Consider the following 22,505-nt stretch of genomic DNA (forward strand, 5'->3'; position numbering starts at 1 on the left):
CAGAAACGCCTGAAGCCACAGTATAACCGTGGCCCATTTTTCTTGAAATTTTGATTTTCTCAAATATTTTTGAGGGAAGTGTTCTGTTTGCTATTGATGGATGAAGAATAGGGAAGTCACAGGATTTTTGAAAAGCACAACGTGAGACTTTGAAAGAACTGAGCCAGCTCCAGTTAATATTCTCAAATGGCACCTCATCCTCAAGTCCTTGGCTTGAGGCAGGATCTGTGTGCAGGCAGGCGTGTGGGGAAGCATTCCACTAGAGCAGAGAATCAAACCAGGACTAAGCTAGAACACACTGGTGGATACACTTCTCACTCCATATGCTTCCAACTGAAGTGTAAAATAGATAATTTTTTTTAGGGTTTACTTCTTCAACGTTTTGTTGGTGAGAGTCTTCCAAATTATATGTCATTACAGTTATACTCGTGGCTCTATGGTATTCTTTTGTGTGCATATGCTGGTTTTGTTGGTGGTCATTTGAGTAAGTTTGTCCTTTGTACGTAGTTGGAGTAGTGTTGCTGTGAATGCTCTTGTCTGTCTTTTGGAGAACACGTGCGTGTGCAGGTGTAGATCTGTATTCACGTACATACTTCACGTCTGTAGATACGACCACACAACGTGCCGAGATACTAGAATTAGTTTACACTTCCAGTGTGGGAGCATTCTAGCTGTCTTCTACCCTTACACTTTCTTTTGCTTTAGTCATTCTTGGGAGGTTGGATTCTTGAAAAACAACAAAAACTCACTAAGGCTCCAGCACTGGCCCTAGATTTACATGAGATCTGGAGTTTGTAATTTCCCGGAAAGTATTCTAACCGGCAGGGAATACCAGGAGTATTGAGCTATTTAAGTGGACCTAGGACCATAGAAATTGTTCCTGAAGGGGACAAAGAGTAACAAGGGAAATGACTTTAAGTGCATACTTAAACCATGCCAGGCACGGTGGCGCACGCCTGTAACCCAGCACTCGGGGAGGCAGAGGCAGGTGGGTCTCTGTGAGTTTGAAGCCAGCATGGTCTACAGAGCGAGTCCAGGACAGCCAAGGCTACACAGAAAAACCCTGTCTCAAAAATAAAACAAACAAACCCAGTACCCGCTACCATGCCTGACACATCGTAAGTCCACCATGAGTTGTTCAAAATAGTTAGGAAATATATGTGTTCCGTGCACAATCATTTATTACTGGACAAAACAGAAGGCCTGTTGTCTTACCATACCATGCTGGGGAGACTAAGCAAGTTAGTGTCAACAGGGTGGTGTTGGAAGTGCACAGACTGCTACCCACACAAGGGAGAAAAGAATACAAAAGCTTATTTAGCTCGAGCATGAGCTTTTAATGTGAACAAAAAGGGAAGACGGCCCATGTGTCAGAGCTCAGTGCATGGGAGGGATGCTAGGGCCAGATGGCCGCTGTGTGGTGGGCATGCAGCCTTCTGCCAAAGAGAGGGCTGTAGACTTAATCCCAGACACTGGGAAGCTATAAAAGAGCCTTAGGTGCTTAAACACAACCCAATCTGTGTGGTTTTTTAAAAAATTAATTAATTAATTAATTAATTTTTTAAAATTCAGTCTGGTTGGGCTATGAAGAATAGGCCACAGGCTTGAAGACTCTAGGATGGTATTGAAGTCCACACAAGAGGGAGGGACCAGTGCCTGACTTTGATTAAGAGGTTTGTATTATGAATAAAGCATCCTTTTCTCTTTCTGGAGACAGTACTTAGCCAGACTGACCTTGAACTTTCTGCAGCCCAAGCTGGCCTGGAACTCCACCTCCCCCTGCTGTGTACCACCACACCCTTTTAGTGTAACACAATATTTGGAAGAGGAGGAGTGGAAATTTGGATTTGGATAAAGCTCAACTTACCACCGTTTTTTCTCCCTTGGTGGATTTTGCTTTGTGTATGCTGAGACATTGCTGACTGTGAAGCTTTGAATGCTCTCTCCTGTGTTCCAGGGCTTTCATAGTCTCAGCTTTTAGATTAGGTCTCTGGTCCACGTGGGCTTGCGTGCTGTTTGTGATGTGGCATTGTCCTGACTTATTGAACCTACATAGGAGAAGTATAGTCATAGGAAGTAAAAAATTAATACATATTTCATCATAGAAAATCATATATGTCTGGGAAGTTCAAAGAAACAAGTTTTTAAAAAATTTAGTTTTCAAAAAGTTACATACATGAAGGCAATTTTATATTTTTTGGGAAAAAAAACCTTTGTGTGTGTATACGTGTGTGTACATGTACAAGTTGTCTGCATACACGTGCACACCAAAGAAATGTGCGCCACAGTGCACATGTGGGAGGTGATTTTCTCCTTCCATGTTTATATTGGCTCTGGGAACCAGACTGGGTCACCAGGCTTGCATGGCGAGCACCTTTACCCAATGAGCTATCTTCCTGGCCCAGAATTTATAACAAGGTTTTACATGGTTTACAAACCTCCAACCATTTAATGCCCAATACTCCCAATTTAACGTTAGTGGTTTTGTTCTCACCAAAAAGACATACAACTTGCTTTTATTTTATTTTATTTTTACTTAAAAATGGATTTATATATTTTTTGCATTGGTCTAGTTATTTTGCCTGCATGCATGTTTGTGCACCATGTGTGTGCTTGGTGTCTGTAGCAGCTAGAAGAAGGCGCCATATCTCTTGGAACTATAGTTACTGATGATTGTGAGCTGCTGTGCTAGTGCAGTGAAGTGAACCCAGCTCTTCCACAAGACTCTTAACTGATGAGCCATCAGCATTTCTGGGGCTGAAGAGATAACTCAGTGGTTAAGAGCACTGGCTGCTCTTCCAGACGTCCTGAGTTCAATTCCCAGCAACCACATGGTGGCTCACAACTGTCTATACTGGAATCTGATGCCCTCTTCTGTCATGTAAGCACACATGCAAATAAAGCACTCATATATATGAATAAGTAAATCTTTAAAAGTTTTTTTGAGCATTTCATAACATGAATATGCAGGCAAAACACATATAGAAAAACAAAAACTTAAGAGTATATGAGAGAGAGTGAGTGTGTGTGTGTGTGTGTGTGTCCCCGTGTGTGTGTATGTCGGTGTGTGTATGTCCCTTTGTCCTTGGGAGCCGGAAGAAGGCATCAGAGCTGGAACTGGAGTTACAGGCAGTTGGGAGCTGCCATGGCTTACATTTAATCTATCTAGCCATTTTGATTATTAAGTATAATTTTGAACAAATTTGGGCTTGCGTTGCAAGCTCAGAGCAACAGCAACAGTGGAACAGACCAGCATGTTGGCATGAAGAAAATGAACCCAGCAAACAGCAGTATGGAGAGCAGACTCCATGCCTGAGAGTCAGCAAGTGCATTGGGTGTGACAGACGCAGTGGGCTAATCATTTTTCAATACGACAAATGTTGGTAATGAATTCAGTAAACATGCATAGCGTACAGAAAGCAAGGTGCAGGGGGTTTGAGCGTGTAGTCTGATGGTTGGTCCTTCTGTTCAGTGTAGTGTGATGTGACATACTGGCCAGCAGAGGGAGAAAGTGTTCTCTACAAGTTTGTCCGGTGATATCTAAAACAAAGCAGAACTGAGGGCAGTGTATCTTATTTCCCATGGACATTACAGGACAACGTGAGTTTTTTTTTTTTCATGTTTACAGATACAGGTTTAAAAAATGGCAGTTCTCCCAAGTCTATTGAAGAAAGACATCCATGTGTTTATCCACTTTTCCACAGCCATATAAACTTGCCAGAGTCAGAAATACATAGATTATTTTGTCTCTAGTAAATGAAATAAAACCTAGGATGTGGCAGCTTTGGAAAGAGAGATGAATCATATTTACAAAAACCTGGATTCTTTCTCTTCACTCCCTCCCCCCTTTTTGCTTTCCTTTGTTTCTAAGAATGAAGAGTCTTAGACACTCTAGTTGATTAATGGTAACACGGGGGGAAAGTAGCTTTGTAGTTTTGCCCCTTTAAACACATTTTCTGACGACGTCTTCTATGTCCAATCAATGTTTCCTGACCGACTGGGAAAGGGGGGCATGTGCCGTGCGCACTGAGCAAGTTGCTAGGAATGAATCCAGAGAACGCAGGAGCACATAGCGAGTAGTTACATTTTATAATTCCATATTGGTTCTCACAGCATGAAACCAAAGGTCGCTGGCTGCATTTCGCCAAACTCTTGTATGTGTATGTAGCCTAAGGCTATAATCCGATCATAAATTGACAGTAACAACAACAACAAAGTCAGGCTTCGAGTGTTTCGTTACTAGCTGCGTCAGCAGATCAGCTTTCCACGTTACTGATGAGCAGGTGTAGTCAGTGCATGGATTTTTGTGCCCCCAACCAATCCAAGCAAAGCTGAAGTGGAACGAGTCTTATTAGAACATCCCATCCGCTAATGGCATGAGTGGATTCTTTGTTCTGTCTGATGATGGCCTGGAAAGTGCTAAAACATGCTTTTCTCACTGTTTTCTCCCTGGTCACAGTGTGCATGCAGCTAGTAATGGTTTCTCCAACACTTAGTTTCTATCTCTCTGTCTATTTATCCATCTATCATCTACCCACCCACCTACCTGAGATAAGTCCTTGCTATGTAGCCTGGATTCACACTCCGGCTCCAGCCTTCTAAGGGCTGGCATTGGAGGCAGCTGGGATGATAGGGGTTTCACACAGCTTTAATTCCAGACTGTCAACGAAGCGGCCTGCCAAGTGGTGGCCAGTCCATCAGGTGTATACTTCCATCAGGCACGATTCCAAGCCCCTTACCTGGTTATCTCTGAACATGGAGAGAACGGGATGTGTAGTGCAATAAGCAAGCGCAGAGTGGGGAGTGCAGCCAGCCCCTGCGCAGTTGCTATCCGTAGACGGTATTACAAAGTCTCCCCTATCAGGGTTGAAATGTTTAGTGAGAGGACGGGGGAAAGTGATGCTTACATAGTGTGTTGAAGCGGTTTACCTTCACCCGCCTCTGTTTTGCAGTGCCTTCTCTATTCCTGGCAAGTTGTGATGATGCTCTTGGCCGAGCTTGGCTGAGTTTCTGGGAGTTTGTACTTAGTTGCTTTGGTTAGCTCAGCTGCCTGGGAGTCCCTCTCACGCAAGTTTCTTCAGTATTGCTTCCTCCTCAGGATCTCGTTGCCTTCGTGTTTCTTGTCAGAACCACGTTGCATTGGTGAGTTTGTCCTTCCTGAGTCCCCTGGATTTATCTGAATAATCCAAATAGCACACGAGTCAGCGTTCCCGCCACCTGCCTCTAGTTCAGCTACCTGTATTCCAGTGTCTGCCTCTGTTACCTCTTTGCTTCCTTCATCTTTGCTAGACGCCCCCCCTCTCTCTGTGCGTGTGTGGGGTGGGGTGGGGGGGTGCATAGGTCCTTGTAAGGGCAGAGGCCAGAAGAGGATGGCAGGTGTGTCTGTCTGTCTGTCTCTCTCTCCACCTCCTGAAACTGATCTCACTGATCCTGAAACGCACCATTTTGGCTCCTCCTCTCTCCATTTCCCACCTCACCCCCAAGTGCTGGAATTGTGGGCACGCACAACTTTGCCCAGCTATTACATGGTTGCTGGGGATTTGAACTCATGTCCTCTGGCTTTTACAACAAGTGCTCTTAATCACTGAGCCACCTCCTCTGGCCCTGATTATCCACTTTCGTAAAATGCCTCAGCTCCTGGTTACCTTTTTTTTTTTTTTTTTTTTTTAATGTTATATAGGGTTAATAGTCTGGAAGACTGAAACCCAACCACACATTTTTCTGTCTGCCTGGGGTGAATGACAGACGAACAATGACTGGTCGCTGACAGTTTTGGAAAAGGTCGTGTGACTGGCCACTGATCGTGAGGCCTGGGTATTAGCGGTTTGTAGACTGAAGGGTTAACAAAGTTTATGTAGCTAGCCGTTGACACTATGCTGTGACAACTAAAAATGAATCTCTTATAGGCAAATTAGTGTCATTTAATTAAATGGTGGTAAATGAAATGGATGCACATTGGAACCACGGAATGTGAGCACTGCCTGTGTCAACAATTGATTTTTAATGTCATTTAATTGTAACTTTTGTAATTCAATTTCAAAGGAATGACTGTGTTTAACAAGTAGCTCACAAAATTCCTGAAGATTTAGTAATCAGTTCTCACAAGTCGGCACAAGCCACACCCAGCCCATCTTGCATTCAGCACTTTCCCACTGATGTCTCTAACTCATGTTAGAAAGCAGGGACCTGTGACTTCAGTTCACAGGAAGGATGCTGTAGCCAGAACTAGTAAGCTAAGGTTGATATTCTTTAAGCTTTGCGTTCAAATAACCAGACAATTGTAATAATGCCCCAACTTACTGTATAGCTCCTTGGTTTCCACAGAAAGAATGTTTGACAATTCAATAATTTTCATAAAAAAAATCGACTTTGACTACACTCTGTTCTTTGACCAATTAGTTTGCTTTGGCTGGTTGTACTGTGGCAATAGATGACCCCCAAAGTTTCAGGAGCTGACAACAATGGGCTTATCTGGAGGTTGATTTTGATTTCGTCTTTGGAGTAACTGCTGGTGGCCACAGATCTGTGCACAGTGCAGTCTTGTTCATTTTTAGGGGCTGGCTGAAGGAGTGAGGAATTTTGGACATGCTTCCCCAATGGAAAAAGGAAAAGGTACAGAGCTGGATCTTGACATGGCTCCTCCCTCCCTCCTTCCTTCCTTCCTTCCTTCCTTCCTTCCTTCCTTCCTCCTTTCTTTCTTTCCTTCCTTGTCAGGAGCCATTTTTTTGGCGTGCTTAACAGAAGCAGGCCAGAGGACTTACGACCTTGGCTTGCAGACTCTCACACAGCCTTGAGGACTTGGCGAGATCCTTGTGTTGGTTAAGAAAGTTCATTATTAATTCCAGGTCAGGATGTGGAGCTTGGTGTCCTTCTTTTGCCTTAAGATGAAAGAATTCTAAGCATATAGATAACTAAATTAACTGGTAGCATTTATTTCTGTTCCAAGAATCTTCTGGTTCACATGGACGGGATGAATGCTGTATAAAAGATGTAAGAAAAATAAACTCTGGGGTGCAGTATTTACTGTTAGTCCTCCTGAATACTTGCCTTTCTCTTTTGTCTATTTTGCTGTATCTTTTCTGTCTGTTCCTATATCTATTTTATTTCTTAATCCTCATGCCTCATATCCAGGTACTGGTCAATTCTGTTGGCTGGCAACACCCTCCCTCCCTCCCTCCCTCCCTCCATTCCTCCCTCTGGCTGGTCTAGAATTCCCTGTGTAGAGCAGGCTGGCCTCAGAGATCTGCTTTGCCTCTGCTGGGATTAAAGGTGTACACCTGGCTTTAACATTGTTCTTAGGAATGGAACCGTACACAGTGGCTTCTGTGACACCATTAGCTAAAAACAACAGACTGGGGGAGGAGAAGATCAGCACTGTGCACGTAGTCATTGTGGGGCACTCCGTTGTCCTACAGAGAGAAGAAACTCTCTGGTTTGTTTGTCCTTTGAGGAGACTTAGCTTCTGGGAAGCTGCTAAAGCCCAGGAGCTCCATTTTAAAGAAATTCTTTGGTTAGCTAAAGCAGATGTCTTGTGTAATGCGAATGTGTGGCTCATCAGTCAGCATTGGTGTCACTTGGAGTTTATTAGAAACAGACTATGGGTGACTTCCCTGTGCCAGTTTCACATGTTTTAATGCTTAGGACACTTGGACTCACCCAGCAGGCATCTCTACTCAGGTGCCCTCTTCAGGGTCCCTCTCTGTTTTTTCTGCATTCTCAGATATATGGCTCCTTGCCTCTCTTCTCCTTTTTTTTTTACCCCTCCACTTGGCATCTCTTAATTGCCATTGTTCTAACCAACACAGTTCCTCTCTCCCCTACCCTCAACATCTTGTCTTGACTCCGACCTTGTGTCGTGTGATTGCCTTTCTGTCTCCTAATCAGCCCGTGCCTTCCAACCTCCTCATTACCTGCCCAAGTAGTCTTTCTAGAATTCAGTTTTTATCCCTTTAGTGGCAGTGGAGATGACAAGAAATTTGGAGCAGGGGAGGAGGATGTAGGCCAAAAGAGAACTCTGCCTGTCAAAATCAGCCTCAAGGAAAGTCCTGACCAGGGCTAGAGAGGTGGCTCAGCAGTTAAGAGCATTGGCTACTCATCCAGAAGTCCTGAGTTCAGTTCCCAGCAACCACATGGTGGCTCACAACCATCTATAATGAGATCTGGTACCGTCTTCTGTCTGATACTTTCTTCTTTCATGCAGTCATACATGCAAATAGAGTGCTTATGTGCACAAATTCACATGTAAATCTTTATAATGGTAAAGGAAAGAAACAAATAAAGAGAAAAAGAAAAGTCCTGACCAGTCTCTCAACAGCTCAAAAATTTTGACATTCAACTTTTGGGTTACTGCCCAACTCTATGGAGGTCTTTGGCTTCCCTTAATAAAACATGTGCTTCCTTGTACAGAATAGCTACATTGCTAGCTGATGGATTTATGCTTGTGCATCTTTGCATGGTGGAAATGCTCTTTCTTGCCCTCTCATCTTGTCTGCTGGCCAAGGCTCATCTCCAGGGTCCTTTGTGAACCTTGCTCAACACTGGAAGAGATCACACTTCATCTGTCATTTCACCTATAGCATAAGTAATTACTTTATAATTTTATCCCTCCCTTGCTGTATTCTGAGATACCCAAGGATATGGATTTTCCTAACTCATCTTCATAGGCCTATAGCACACCACGCTGGACATACTAGATATATTCAAGATTTTCTTCATGGTTGGCATGAACATCAAAACAAGCTGGGCACAGTGGCACACAACTGTAATCCCAGCACTCAGCGAGGCAGAGGCAGGCAGATCTCTGTGAATTTAAGGCCAGCCTGGTCTACAAAGTGAGTCTAAGAGAGCCAAGGCTACACAGAGAAACCCTGTCTCGAAAAAAAAAACAAAAAAAAACAACAACAACCAAAACCCAAAACCAAAAACATCAAAATGATGACTCAAGTGGCCGCTGTGAAGAAATGATAAACATAATTGGCTTAGTATATAAAAAGCATCTATTGTCAAACACTTGACTGGCACGCTAGATGAAAAGTGGTCCTAAGATTCACCTGTTGCTTATAAGTGGATGTTGGATTCCTCTAGTTCCAGATGCTTTAATCAGATCTTGTAAAACAGACATTTTGGCAAATAAGAGGGGAGTGCTGGTGGTTTCAGGTGATGACATTTATTGCTGATGTGCTAATGTCCTTGTTAGGATATGTATGTATTTTTATAATATACTTCTTAATGACCTTTCAAAAAAAGATAGTACTTTAAAGTGAAAATTTAAGTACAAAATCTCTTTCTTTTTTATGTGCTGAAGAAAGAATTATGTGACAACAGCTAAGATTTATTGAACCTCTTGTGTCATGTCCAACTTTTGCTTTAGAATGGCTTTATTAAGACATGGTTTATGAGGCCGGCGGTGCAGCTCTGGTAAAGCCTTCATTTGGTGCCTTCGAGGCCTTGGGTTCAATCTCCAGTGTATGCCCAATAGGCTTTATATGACCCAAATTTTAGTATAATTACAGAATGGTGTACCATATACCACAATCTAATTTGAGGGTGTTTCTGTCACCCTAGAAAGAAACTTTTAGCATTTTTAATCCCTTGCTGCCAGAAATCTCCTTTTGGTCTCTCTGGACTTGCCTTTTCTGGACACTTGAGTATAAATGGAATCATAGACTATGCAGCCTCTGTAATTGGCTTCCTTCACTTGGCACAGTGTCCTCAGGGCTCCTCAGTGTGGGATCCCACAACAGTATTCTCCTGTGCTTTCTTGCTGGGGAAGAATATTCTGTTTTTACCAAACTTGCTTATCTTTTCACCAACTGGTAGACATTAAGGCTGTTTCCACTTCTGGCTATTATGAATAATGGTGCTATAAATATTTAAATGGAAATATTTATGAAAATGTGCTGTGCTTTTGTCTTGGGTAGATAGCTTGACATCTTTGGTAGACACTGGCACATCTTGGGTGACTTTTGATGCCTGGAAGGAGGGCTGAAGCACAGACACGGGGTGATGGAATCGGGCATGAAGCTAGCTGTAAATCATTGACATTTCCCATGGACAGTCCTCATCCCTACCTGATAAGACTTGACAAACAACAAACAAACAAAAAACACACAAAAGAACCAGGGAGCTAGAGATACAGTAAAAATAAGCTCAGTGTCAACAGGGAGAGGGAACTGACCATGTCCCTGTGCTGACTGGAGAATCCCAGAGGCACCAGCAATATCAAGACAAAGTGGCCCTTAATGACTTAAAATATAGAGAAGTGGGGAGTTCTGTAGAAGAGTGGGAGGAAGGATGGAGGGAGCTGGAGGGGTCAAGGACACCACAAGGAGACCTCCAGAGCCAACTAACCTCCGTCCACGGGGGCTCACAAAGCCTGAACCACCAGCCAAAGAACATGGACTGGACCTAGGCCCTCAAGCCTATGTGGTGGATGTGCAGTGTGGTCAACATGTGGGTCTCCTAGCAAGGGGAGTAGGGGCTGTCTCTGACTCTGTTGCCTGCCACTGGATCCCTTTTCCACTAAGCTGGGCTGCCTTATCAGACAGGGCCCAGTGGGAGAGAATGTGCTTAGTTCTGCTGGTACCTGCGTGGGTTGGTACCCCTTGGGGGCCTCCCCTTCTCTGAGAAAAAGGAGATGGTGTGTGTGTGGTGTGTGTGTGTGTGTGTGTGTGTGTGTGTGTGTGTGTGTGTGTGTGAGAGAGAGAGAGAGAGTGAGAGAGAGAGAGAGAGAGAGAGAGAGAGAGAGAGACTGGGAGGAGAAGAGAGAGGGGTCTGGGATCAGGCTGTAAAGAGATTAAATTAATAAATAAATGGAAAAAAGAAAAAAGAAAAAAAGAATTTGCTGCCTCCTACCACTACAGGACTTAAAGGATGATTAGCTAGGACCTGGGGTAGTGGAAATGTTGTCAACAGGAAGCTAAGTTCAAGCCAGCAGACACTGAGTTGCTAAGCTTGTGTGTGTGTGTGTGTGTGTGTGTGTGTGTGTGTGTGTGTTCTCTGTGAGAACTAAATGAAGCCTCACCCACTGGAAGGCAGGCAGCTGCTCGTGGTGGGCGTAAGGAAGGCCTGGTTGGGCCTGCCTGCCATCCCAGGCCTTGGGAGTGAAACCTGGGAAGAAGCTCTTTTTAGAGAAACCGGTAGAGATATTAGAGGAAAGAGAAACCAACATGGCCTACACGTCAGCAGCAGCCTCCTCGGGGCTCACCTTCCCTCAGTCCACTCTACACAGTGGGTGGGGCAGGCAGTGATCCTTCACAATTCTTTGCTTGGAATTCTCCCGTAGTTCCTCACTGCCCTCTGTTGTTGCTAATCCAACTGTATCTTTTTGCCCTCCCAGGCAGTTCCTTCTACAAGGAACCCACATGGCTATATTTAAGTGCTTTTCTCAGGGCCAGGACAGTGAGGTGAGGGAGGAGCTCTAAAATGCATCTTCCCATTACAGTTAGTATTTCCCCAATGGCCATTAGAAGCACATATAAATTTTACTTTAAATTCCTCCCATTCTTGGAGAAAGTGGGCAACCTAGGCTGGGGTCTTGGATCTCGTGGCCTCTGTAGAAACTGAGCCATATTACAAAACAACAACAACCTCATTTTAAACAAATATTTTATATTTTACTCCTATTGTATGTATGTATTTATGTATATATGTATAGAATATGTGTGCTGGGTTCCTCCAGAGGCCAGAAAAAGGTATTAGATTCTCCAGAACTGGAGTTGCAGATGGTTGTGACCTGCTAGTGTGGGTCCTGGGAGCCAAACCCAGGTCCTCTGCAAGAGCAGCAAGTGCTCTTGCTCGCTGATGTATCTCTTACCACCTCCCTTTCATCTCTTAAAAAGCAAGGACTCTTATGAGTTACTTGGGACACATCCTATGGCCCTAAAGGGCACTATGGTTTATAAGTATAGGTTTTAGTTCCCCATGACAGGTTAAATCCCTTACTCATCTCTCTCCAGCCTCTTATCGTGTCACTCTGTTCTTCGGGGTTCCCCCAGCACCCTCCATCCCCACCTGCTAGGAGCAGGGCCACTTGTCATGTGGTCACTCATCTGCCCCACTGCACCATCAGTGCTGAGCTCAGGGAGGGTGGGTGAAGGCAAGGCTTAGCTCCCTGCAGACCCTGGCATTTAGAACTCACCTGGCCCCAGAAAAGGGGGGGATTTGCCTGTAGAATTGAAAGGTGTGCCTGTGTGAAATGATGATGTGGGGTGCAACAGCCATGGGTTACAAGAAGAAGCCCAGATGTGCGCCCCAGAATAATAGCAGAAAGTTCAAGCCCAGGGCCTGAAATCACTGCTCAGAGGTGTGGTCTTCTGCCCACCTATTGAAAGCTTCTTGAAATAGTACCTGCCTCTTTAAGCAATAGGCAACACACAAGGAAGTCCCAAAGCCCCAGTTAAGCGTACTGAAGTGAACACGAGGGTTTATGGTTTAAGAGGGTCATGGTTATCATATAATATATAATAAGACTGATTGAGCACTTACTGCATGTCAAGTGTACATCTAAATGATTGACATGCATCAACTCAGTCCTTAATCCCATGTGGGAGTTCCTTGGACCACTTCTGTTTGATAGATAAGGTCTACAGAGACAACATTTTCTCAGTCATTAGCTAGTAGAGGGGCAGGTCTTAAATTTAAACCTAGGCAAGGGTTTGGTTTGCCTGTTTTCCAAACAAGGACTCATCAATCAAAACTCTAAACAAAATGCCATGGTAACTCACATCAGTAGTTCTACCACCCCGGAAAGGGAGGCAGGAGAGTTGCTGTGAGTTTGAGGCCAGCCCAGGGTATGTTTCACAGTGTGTTCCAAGTCAGCCTGTGCTATGCAGTAAGACCCTGTCTCATCTTTCCCACTCCCTGAAAGCCTCACCAAGATGTCTGCTCATGCAGAAATGGGCTTCCCCTCTACTGGCTAAGGTATAAACTCTGAAGCCCAGCATCTCAGGCTCATGGCACCTGCCTCCACAGTGGTTCCCCTGCCCTGAAGCATGGTACCCCCTTCCCCAAGGCCCCACTATACTACCCTCACTAGATCCCTCCCCTTCCCACCATGATGCTACAAAATTTTAGGACTTCATACCTGGCCATTTGCTGTGCCTGGAAGGTTTCAACTTTAGGTGTTCTTACATCTTTCTCCCTACTGCAGGCAGAAATAGCCCATGTTTCCATGGGGGATGGGCAGTCGCTTGTATCTCTGTTCCTATGGGGACAGGTGATCCCCACAGATCTTTGTCACATGCTTATCTTGTTGTTCTAAGGTGGTCATGGTGTGCCTGCCTTGCTTACTAGACCGTGAGCTTCCTGAGGGATAGAACGGTATCTAGCCTGTTAGAGGGCAGAGCCACTTAACCTAGCAGCCAGGAACGGAAAAACAATCCATGTCATGTCTAAGTGTGGCAAGAACTAGCAAAAGGGCAGAATACGCTTACCTCTGCCCTCTGGCAGTAGCCCGTGTTTCCTCTCTTCACTGCCGTGGAGAACATGGCTGTGGCTGAGTCGTGTGTCTCTTGTTTTATATACTGTCCTCTCTCCATGGCTGGTATCACAGCTGGCTACAGCTGTGGCTGGAAACGTTTGGGTTCTCCCTTATCACACCTTTGTGTCCTGGTGCTCCTGAGGGTGAATCACCTTCCCTTGGCCCTTCCTCCGTTCTTCAAGGAAAAGCCTAGATGTATCCAGAACCTTCCATGAACAGGCCTGAATGTCCCTTCCCCTTCTTCTGCTCCATTTCTCCTTAAGTTGTAAATGTTGAAGCCCCCTCACTATTCCAAGCCTGTGTTCTCCTGCCTCTCTCTCCCCACCCCTGCTGAGCACACTTGCTCTCTGTATCTGTCAGCCGCACCTTGCCTAGGCTGCAGGCCATCACTGCCTCCATTTCCTTCTGTAGGTTATCACCAGTTGCCATTACTCCACCCCACCCCACCCACCTCCTTCACCCCACCCTCCTACCCCCACCCCCAATTCCCCATCCCCCTCACCCCCACTCCCCTGCCCCTGAGACAGGGTTTCTCTGTGTAGTCCTAGCTGTCCTGGAACTCACTCTGTGGACCAGGATGGCCTCGAACTTAAAAGATTCACCTTCCTCTGCCTCCCAGAGTGCTGGGATTAAATGCATGTTATCTCTTCCACCCTGGCTTGTAAGTTTCTTAAAACATCCCCAAAACACTAAAGTTAATTTAACCAGAGAGCAGGGGTATAAATCCCAGCCCAGCAGGGAAGGATAAAGACTCCTTATCCAAGATGCTTTGAGACCAGAAGTGCTGCACATCTCAGAGTTGTTGGGTCTGGCTACATTTTAAACTTTATGGTCCTAATCTGAAAATTTTGAAATCGTTCATGTCACTGAATCTGAACTATTTATTTATTTAGTGTACTACAGAGGAAGGTCAGAGGACAACCCACAGGAGTTGCTTCGCTCTTACATGTAGGTAGGTCCTAGAAATCAAACTCCGGTTGTCAGTCAGGCTTGGTGACAGGAGCCTTTGCTCCGTGCATCAGCTCACCAGCCCTGGGACTTTTTGAGCATTGATATGGTACTGAAGTGTTTCGCATTTTTGAGCATTTCAGATTAAAAAAAAACCCTATATACCACATTCAACCAATCAGATGCACGATAGGATATATCTGCTCTGTGAAAGGTTAGCACGTGAAAATGCAACGTCTGCAAAACGTATTGTTACTGTTTTCCAAAGACACAGGTGAAGGAGAGTAAAGCCTTCTCCAGAACTGCAGGCCAGCTCGCTGTGCTGTGCTGTGTTGTGTGTGTGGGGGGGTGGGGTGGGGGGTGGCGGGGGTGGCGTGTGGGGGCGTGGCTAGCTTCCAACTTTCAGCATCCTCCAGTTGCTGTGCCTTGAACACGCCAGGCTAGGCCAGCCTCAGGGCTTTTGCCCTTATGGATCGCTTTATCTAGAATGCTCCTTCAACTTGTCTTGTCCCGTGGCCTACTTCTGGTCTTCTCGCAAATGTCACCTTCACAGTGAAGCCTCTTTCCGTCCTGTTTAATGCTGCTACACTTCCACCCCCACTTTCCATTATTTTATCTTAATATTTTCTCTTAGGCTTTTTAGCATTGTCTGGTAGTCAGTTTATTACCTACAGGGATTATGCCTGTGGCTATTGTCCTACCGTCTGGATAGGGACTGGCATATAACTGGCAGTTTTGGATGAATAAATACTGTTGGACGAACAGATGAGCTCCACCTGGTCAGTGTGAATGCTTTCCCCCCTCACTGCTTATATGCCTAGTGGCTAACACAGTAGCTGACTGGCAAGCCATGGATGGTGGGCAAATAACTTATTGCCTGAAGGGTGTGAGCTAGGTAGCCTACTCAAGGGCACAGAAGCAGGACAAGGCTAGGAGCATAATGGTCATTCAACTGACTCTGCCCGTTTGTCCCACTGGGGAGTGACTGACTAGTCAGCGCTCCTACGTGGGGGAGACTTTTTGGAAATGCCCGTAGTTGTCCCAAAGCCCAGTGCACTGCCTCTCTAGTAGTATGGCTGTAACATGTTTATAATGTGGCTTATTTGCTCCAGCGTTTCACTGCAAATAGGCCACAACAGCTTTAGTTCTTCGGGGGTAAATCTGGCGTGCAGGTGTCTGCCAGTTCCTCAGAGAAGTCGTGAACAACCTGCACAAAGCTCTCCTGCTCATCCTCAGAGTGTTTCCAAGATGTAGGCTGGAGACTTAGCACGTTGCTGTCGCCGTGTTTAAGTCCCTTCCCTGGTCAGAGGACTATACCACCTCCCCGCCCTAGACTTTTCCACCTCAAGATCTGGGGACCCTGGGCTGAGGGAAGCGTCCCCCAACCCCCAACGAAGACCTCGCAGGCGTAGGGCAGGGTTCTGGCCCCGCGCGCGGGAGCAGGGAGCGCGCTGTAGCTTCGCGCGGGTATGCGCGCGCGCGCCTGCCTCGCCTCCCTCGCTCGCTCCGGTGCTACGTGCTTTCTTTGTCAATGAGGCGCCGCTCTGAGCTGCAGTAACACTCGCAGCTGTAGCCTGAGCACAGAGATCCGGTGAACCGACAGGGACCTAGACCTGGGCGTAGGGGCGGCGGCGAGCGGCACACTGCACGAGCTAGGGCCGCGGGTTTCCGCGCCTTGCAGCCTCGCTCTTGAGGTGCAGCATCCCGCCCCGGGGAGGGGACCTGGGCGCCGCCCATCCCACCCTCACTGCACCGTGGGAACCCCATGCTGCCCCGGTCTCTGCGCGCGTGAAGCCGCGGCGCCGTTAAGCCCGCCTCGGACCTAGGCTGGACGAGCGAGCAGCTCGCACCTCCCGCCTCCCTCCTACACTCGGGCCATGGCCGGAGATGCCCGGTGAGGAGCGGTGCGCGGAGGGCTGGGCTCCCTGGCGCGGTGTGGAACGAGGCAGCGGCCTGGATGTGTGAACGGTCCCTATGGCTCCGCAGGAGGCGAAGCCCCAGGGCCCGAGCGAAGCTGGGCCGGCGTTGCGGGAGCCCACGGACCGGCCCCAGGAGCAAGGGCTCTGCCATGCGGACGGGATCGCCGCGCGCTGCCAGGGCGTGAGGAGCTCCGGGGCCGATGGGTCCAAGGATGTGCTGCCGCTGCGGCCGCTGCTGCTGGGACTCTTGCTGCTGGCTGCCCTCCCCGGGCACTGCCGAGCCGACGCGGGTAAGCACTTGGCGGCTCTGCGCCTGCGGCCGGGTTTGGAGCAGCTTAACCGGGTGGTGGTGGGTGGTGGGCTCTTTGCAGCACCGTTGGGATTTTCTCTGTCCTTAGCACTTGCAACAGCAGGCGAACTGTCAGAAATCTGTCTCAGGAAAGGCATCGTGGGCGGCGAAGAAAGAGGCACGTTCTTATCTTTTTTTTCCCTAGACGAGTTGCAAAGTGCTCCTGGTGGTCCCACAAACGCGCCTCGTTTAGCTAGACATGGCATGGTTAGGACAGCCTAAATGGGACCTGTTTTGTGGAACATGTTAGGAATGGAGTCGTTCACTGTGTTTTGGGCTTCCTGTTGCTAGTATTCACTTTGTCTTAACTGCAAAGAATGACCTAAGAGTTTGAAGTGGTTTTTTTTTTTTTTTTTTTTGCCGAAATAGCGTTTCCCGCTTTGCCCATAACAGTTTTTGTTTTTCCTTTTGGGAATGAGGTACTTAAAATAATTGATTGCATCTTGCAAAGGTTCAGGCATTGATCAAGTGTATACCTATTATTTGTAAAAGGCTTGTTAAAGAACAGTCACGCTTGGCGCCCAGACTTACAAAGGTCCTTCAGAAACAGATTTCTCTAATTCCGTGGACAGTTTTGTGGATCTGTTGTAACTATTTGGGCAGAATTGTTCTGCCGAAGTGCTTCAAAACTTACACTGCGCCGGCAGCAATGGTCTTTGAGTTAAGAATGATAGCTATGGCGCCTGTACAGGGCGAGCTTTTGTGTTTGTGCTGGAATTCTGGGTGGAATTCAGTTAATCTAACACAGAACTCTCACTTTAGTCATTGGTTTCTGTAGTGTTGCAGCTTTTAGTGAGGACCCAGGAGGACTCCCCACTTCCACCCCCTTGTGCCCAAGTGTGCTCTTTCCCCACATCAGATCCCAGTTTTGAAGGAGCTTAACACAGTTCTCCATTGGCCATATCTATATAAACGTGAAAGCCATTTTCCTTATTCACTTAAAAGCCACTGACGTGAGGGTGGGGGGGGGGTTGTCTATGTGTCACGTGACCGTCACGGAATTTCTGTTGTGATTCTTTCTAATGGCTCCAAAGTTCAGTAGTTGACCTTCTAGGGACTGTGGTCCCCTGGTTTTATGTATGTGACACAATGTTGGGAGAAAAGTCAGGAGGAAGACATATGGAAGACCCTCAGTGATCATTGGCTCAGAATCCCAGTCTTCCCCCCCACCCCCACCCCTTAACAAGCATCCAGTTCTTGATAAATTTGTAAACTGTTTGAGAGCTTTTCACTTTTGGATGTTGTTCATTTGAGTGCATAGATTGAAAACTGTTCAGCCATCTGCGATATGTGAAATTTGGCTTTCCTGTATTGCCCCATTCAGCCCCATGTCAGCTGGTTTTCTCTGACAGGGTTTTGAATTTCTGATCTCCCTTCCAACCTTTGTATTTGGCTCCTTCTCAACCTCTTGTCTATCTTTCAGTCAGACAGAACCTTATTCAGGGGACTTCTCATCTTCATCTTTTGGTCCTAGTCTGGGGCTCCACCCCCTTTTTTCTTGTAGTGTGCTGGTCATGAGACATAAGCCTAGGATAGACAGAATGAGGGGGGGATGCCATTAAAGAAATTGTCTCTGAGGCCCTTTAATTTCTCCCTTCTAGTTAGACTTGGTTTCTCTGTGCTTTTAGGGTGCCTTTTCTACTGTCACCCTTGATGCTCAGGCATCCATGGGCAAGGCCACCTGTGGATCCTCTGTTTGCCTCTGAGCTCTGCAGTGTCCTGTGGTAAGCTGAACACAGGGCATCCAGTCTGATCTTATCCCTTCTTTCCTGTCTTCTCTGATTTCAGCTTCTTCCTGGCCTGGCCCTCATATGGGACATCTCGAGATGTCTGTGGGAGAAAGGCATCTGTCAGGAGGGAGGCGGGAGAAGAGGTGACTGTGGCTGGGGACCTTTGACTTTCCACCAGTCACCTTGTGAGGCACTTGCTCTGACTGGCAGCTGCAGTTCTGCGCCGTTCTCTGCAGCATGTGTCTGCTGCTGAGTTATCCGGGAGGCCAAATCAGTGACCTGTTCCATTCTGCTTGAAGTCCTGACTGCTTCTGAGCCTGTCATCTGCATCATAGTGTTTCTTCATATTTAACAAGGCTAAAAAATCAGACATCTGCCTTGGTTGAAAAAAAAAAAAAACGAAAAAGAGAGGAAAAAGGACAAAAATAGGTTTGCGTCTAGAAAATGCTGCACCAATTCCTAGCACCTTCGCAGTGTGTTCCAAGCTGGTCCCATCTCCACACTCCAGGACCCTTTGGCCGTAGCCTTAGATCTTCTCCTTCTCATGTAAAGGGAAGTCTGTGGTCACGCTTGGTGCTCTCTTGAAGACGCCTTCTCCTAACTCTGGCCCATGGAACAGTTGCTCACGGGCAGTCACTTCTGTTCTAGGAAGACCGATGCCCTTCAGTCTCTTCTGCCATCAGGGTTGCAAGCAACGACGGTAGAGTGCAAATCTGACATCCCAACCTTCCTAACTGCCTCCCTGTTTAGATCACATCTGCAAACATTTAACGTATCGGCTGTGTAGAGGCACAGTGCTTATCCCCTTGTGGGCCTCTGCTCAATGTGACCTTGGCTTCTGGGGCCCTTGGTTCTCCCTCCGGTGTGAAATGGGGGGTAATAAAAGCTCTAATCTTATTGGGAGGGCACACTGATGAGGTGACTGAGCTAATGTGCCAAAGTATAAAACAGCGCTTGACACGTCACGGCTGACAGAGTGCCGGCTGTTCTTATAAACATGGCAGAGATTGCCTGCACGTTTGCTTTGCCAGACGAGGTGCTGGGGTAGCGGATACAGACTTGAATATGGAGCCACCATTTTGCAGAAGTCTCTCCCGAAGAGGGACTTGAACTCTAATACTGCATAAGCAGAGATAATAAAGTCAGACTGAAATTAATCTTAGGGAGAGTTGGGGGTGGGGCTGGGTAGGTCGTCAGGGTTCATGGTGGCATATTCCAGGCCAAGGAAACGTAAAGGGCTCTTTGTACCCAGAACACAGCCTGGAGGAGGCCCCAGCCTTGCTCTGAGGCTTCCATGAACCCTTCTCCTGGGGTGGTGTCTCCAACCAGTGTGTTCATTCTCCCTTCAGCTTTGCTTTCCCGTTGCTCGCTGGGATGCCCAGGATGAGGTAGGAACTTAGTAAAAATTCAGCTTTCTTACACCCTTTGCCTTCAATCTGGCTGATTCTGTTAGACGTTAGACTATTAAGTGACTCACAGTAATTCGAGAGTGACTGTTTTCTCTGAGGAAGGGCTCGCTGGGGTCAGGAGTTCTCTGGTTTAGCACATCACAAAAGGGAGATGATTTCACCCCGCATGCCTTTCTTGTCTTCCTCTAACCCCCTTGTACATGCCACCAAGTTGGAGTCCCATTCCATAGATTCTACATTTTGTTCATGCATGCATGCATTTACGTATTCATCCGTCTACCCATCCGTTCACCTAGTCACTCAGTCTGTGTTTGGAATACCTCAATACCCTGGGGTTATAGTAATCCAAACAAGGTCCCATTTTTGTGTCATTTGAAAGTGGCCCATGGCTCTCCAATTTTTACTGAGGCTACGAACCCACTTGATGATTCTGTTAAAAATTCAGGCTGTGATTCAGCTGGTCAGGGACAAGGCCCGAGATTATGGACGATTGGTAAATTCTGTGGAGAGACTGAGTCAGGGTAGGGGTTGGCACCTTTACACCTGTGCTGATTTCTATTGGGTGGCTAGGGAAGGGCAGGGGATGAAATGAGGAGGAAGTGGAGGCTGCGCGCCGGCTCTGTGAGGGACGTTTTCCAGGTGGAGGAAAAGGTACACGCAAAGCACGACGTGACTGAAGAACAGCAGGGAGGCCACTGTGGAACCTGCTAACCAGAGGAAAGCCGCAGGAAGTGATGCTCGGGAGGAAACCATGTATATAGGTAGATCAGGCGGAACTTGCTGGCTGTGACGAGGACATGATGTGTTCTCTTCTGCGTGAGACGGCGAGGTACAGGAACAATTAGTTTTGAAAGAATCACTTTGGCTGTTGTGGGAGAAGAGACTGTGGGTTAGGAGGGAGGCAGGGAGGTCAGCCTAGAGGCTGTGGCTGAAATCCAGGGTGAGGCTGGGGGTGGCTGTAGACAGTGCAAATGGGAAAGGGCGGTGGCGAGGAGCTGAGAGTGTGAAGACAGAGCTGGTAGAATTACGTGGTGAAGTATAAGGGGAAGAGGGGAAGAGAAGAGACCACGTGACTCTGTCAGTTGCTGGGATATTTGGTCTAGCCTCGATGAGCGATGAACACTCACTCGGTTTGCAGATGTGGGGGTGTTTGGCGGTCTTGACAGTGGCAGCGGCAGAAGCCTTCAATGGGTTCAGAATCTCCAGTGGGCTCAAGAGAGGAGGAGAAATTGAGACAGTCGAGGTAGCACCTTTTCCCCACTCTTTCCTTTATTTGAGACAGGGGCTCTCTATTACCCTCAGACTCCTGAGCTCTGGAGTTACAGGTGTGTACCACCACTATGCGTTTCTGTAAAGTTTAGTAATAGCAGAGTTGGTTCATGGAGGGTTAAGCTGGGAATATAAGGCCAGGTGTATAGGCACAAACCTGTAATCCCAGTATTGGAGAGGCTGGCACCAGAAGATCACCAATTTGAGGCCAGCCTGTGGTACACAGTGAGATTCTATATAAGCTAGCTAAGCAGACCACGAACCCGCATCTCCACCCCGCCCACCAGTGCAAGTGAAAATAAAAATGTGATATAATTACATATAATCACATTTTCTCTTTCTCCTTAGCATTAAAGATAATAAAATACTAACTTTGGTGGTTTCTCCTCCCCAAATATGTGGCCCAAACAAACCCATTTCAAGTTTTAACTGTGTATATCAGCTATTAGAGCTTTGAGGACACTTGCAGGATAGCTCAGGCTTTCCCATTCTCCCACCCTGCCCCTGACCAGGGGACTGCATTTGAATACTGATGTGGTTCAGGAGATAGCTCTCCGTTCCTGCTCCGTATCTCTGAAGTGCAGGCGACAACTGGAGAAGTTCGTAGCATCTGACCTAGCCCAAGTCTTACCTTACTGGGACTTGGCCTGGGGCCGTGCCAAGTGCACTTGCAAGCCTTTCACTTTCATTAACATTTACGCCCCTGTGGTGCTTTCTGTTCCCTCTCTCTTTAAACAAACAACTCTACTCTTCTCTAAACAAAAATGAATGGTTGGATTGACCCTAAAACATTTTCGTTGCTTGACAACATATGAGAGACGATTTCCAAGCACACAGAGGGACACATTATTCGAGGTTATGGGATGGCTGCCATGGATGGTGACTCTTTGGGGAGTTCAGGACCAAAGGATCAGTCAGCACCTGGGTGCTGGGAGCTAGCATTACTGCAGCTGGTGGGAGCGGGTGTTGAGTTGCATTCTTGGGCAGTATTTATCAAGCCCTTGGGGGGCATACCAGGATCTCACCGTGTGGGGGTTCAGGGGAGATCAAACCAACCTGGCCCTTGCCCTTTAAGGTGGGTGGAGTGGCAGGTCAGTGAAGTACCCCCATGAATCATGTCAGGTAGGAAGGCAGAAAGTCTTTTTCCTGTCCAGACAGCCTGTGAGGGACTGGGGTTGCAAGGCACATTGTTCTGACTTCTCAGTATCTTTGCTTGCAAAGGTCACTAACTGATTCAGACTTTTGAAATGCTGTTCTGTACAAAGAGAGAACACTGAGGGGCCACAAAGTTTTGTTTTTCAGACAGGATAGCTTAGGTTGGCTTCAAACTCGCTGTGTAGCCCAAGTTGATTTTGAACTTCTAATACCCTGATCTGGACCTCCCGAGTAGTGGGATTACAG

At 47.0% G+C, this 22,505-nt stretch overlaps 1 protein-coding gene across 3 annotated transcripts in view; it reads left to right on the plus strand.

Moving 5' to 3' along the window:
* The first annotated feature begins 15,921 nt into the window (after positions 1–15,921).
* KIAA1549L (KIAA1549 like) overlaps positions 15,922–22,505 on the plus strand; it is a 254,077-nt gene continuing 247,493 nt past the window's right edge. The window contains exon 1 of one of the 3 annotated variants that reach the window (XM_084774625.1): positions 15,922–16,637. In XM_084774625.1, coding sequence (XP_084630751.1) covers positions 16,403–16,637 — 235 coding nt within the window. In that variant the 5' untranslated portion in view covers positions 15,922–16,402. The remainder of the gene's footprint in view (positions 16,638–22,505) is intronic. The other 2 variants (XM_084774630.1, XM_084774629.1) reach the window with 2 other exon arrangements.

This window comes from Acomys minous (genome assembly GCF_964271855.1).
Source record: "Acomys minous genome assembly, chromosome: 3".
Lineage (NCBI taxonomy): Eukaryota > Metazoa > Chordata > Mammalia > Rodentia > Muridae > Acomys > Acomys minous.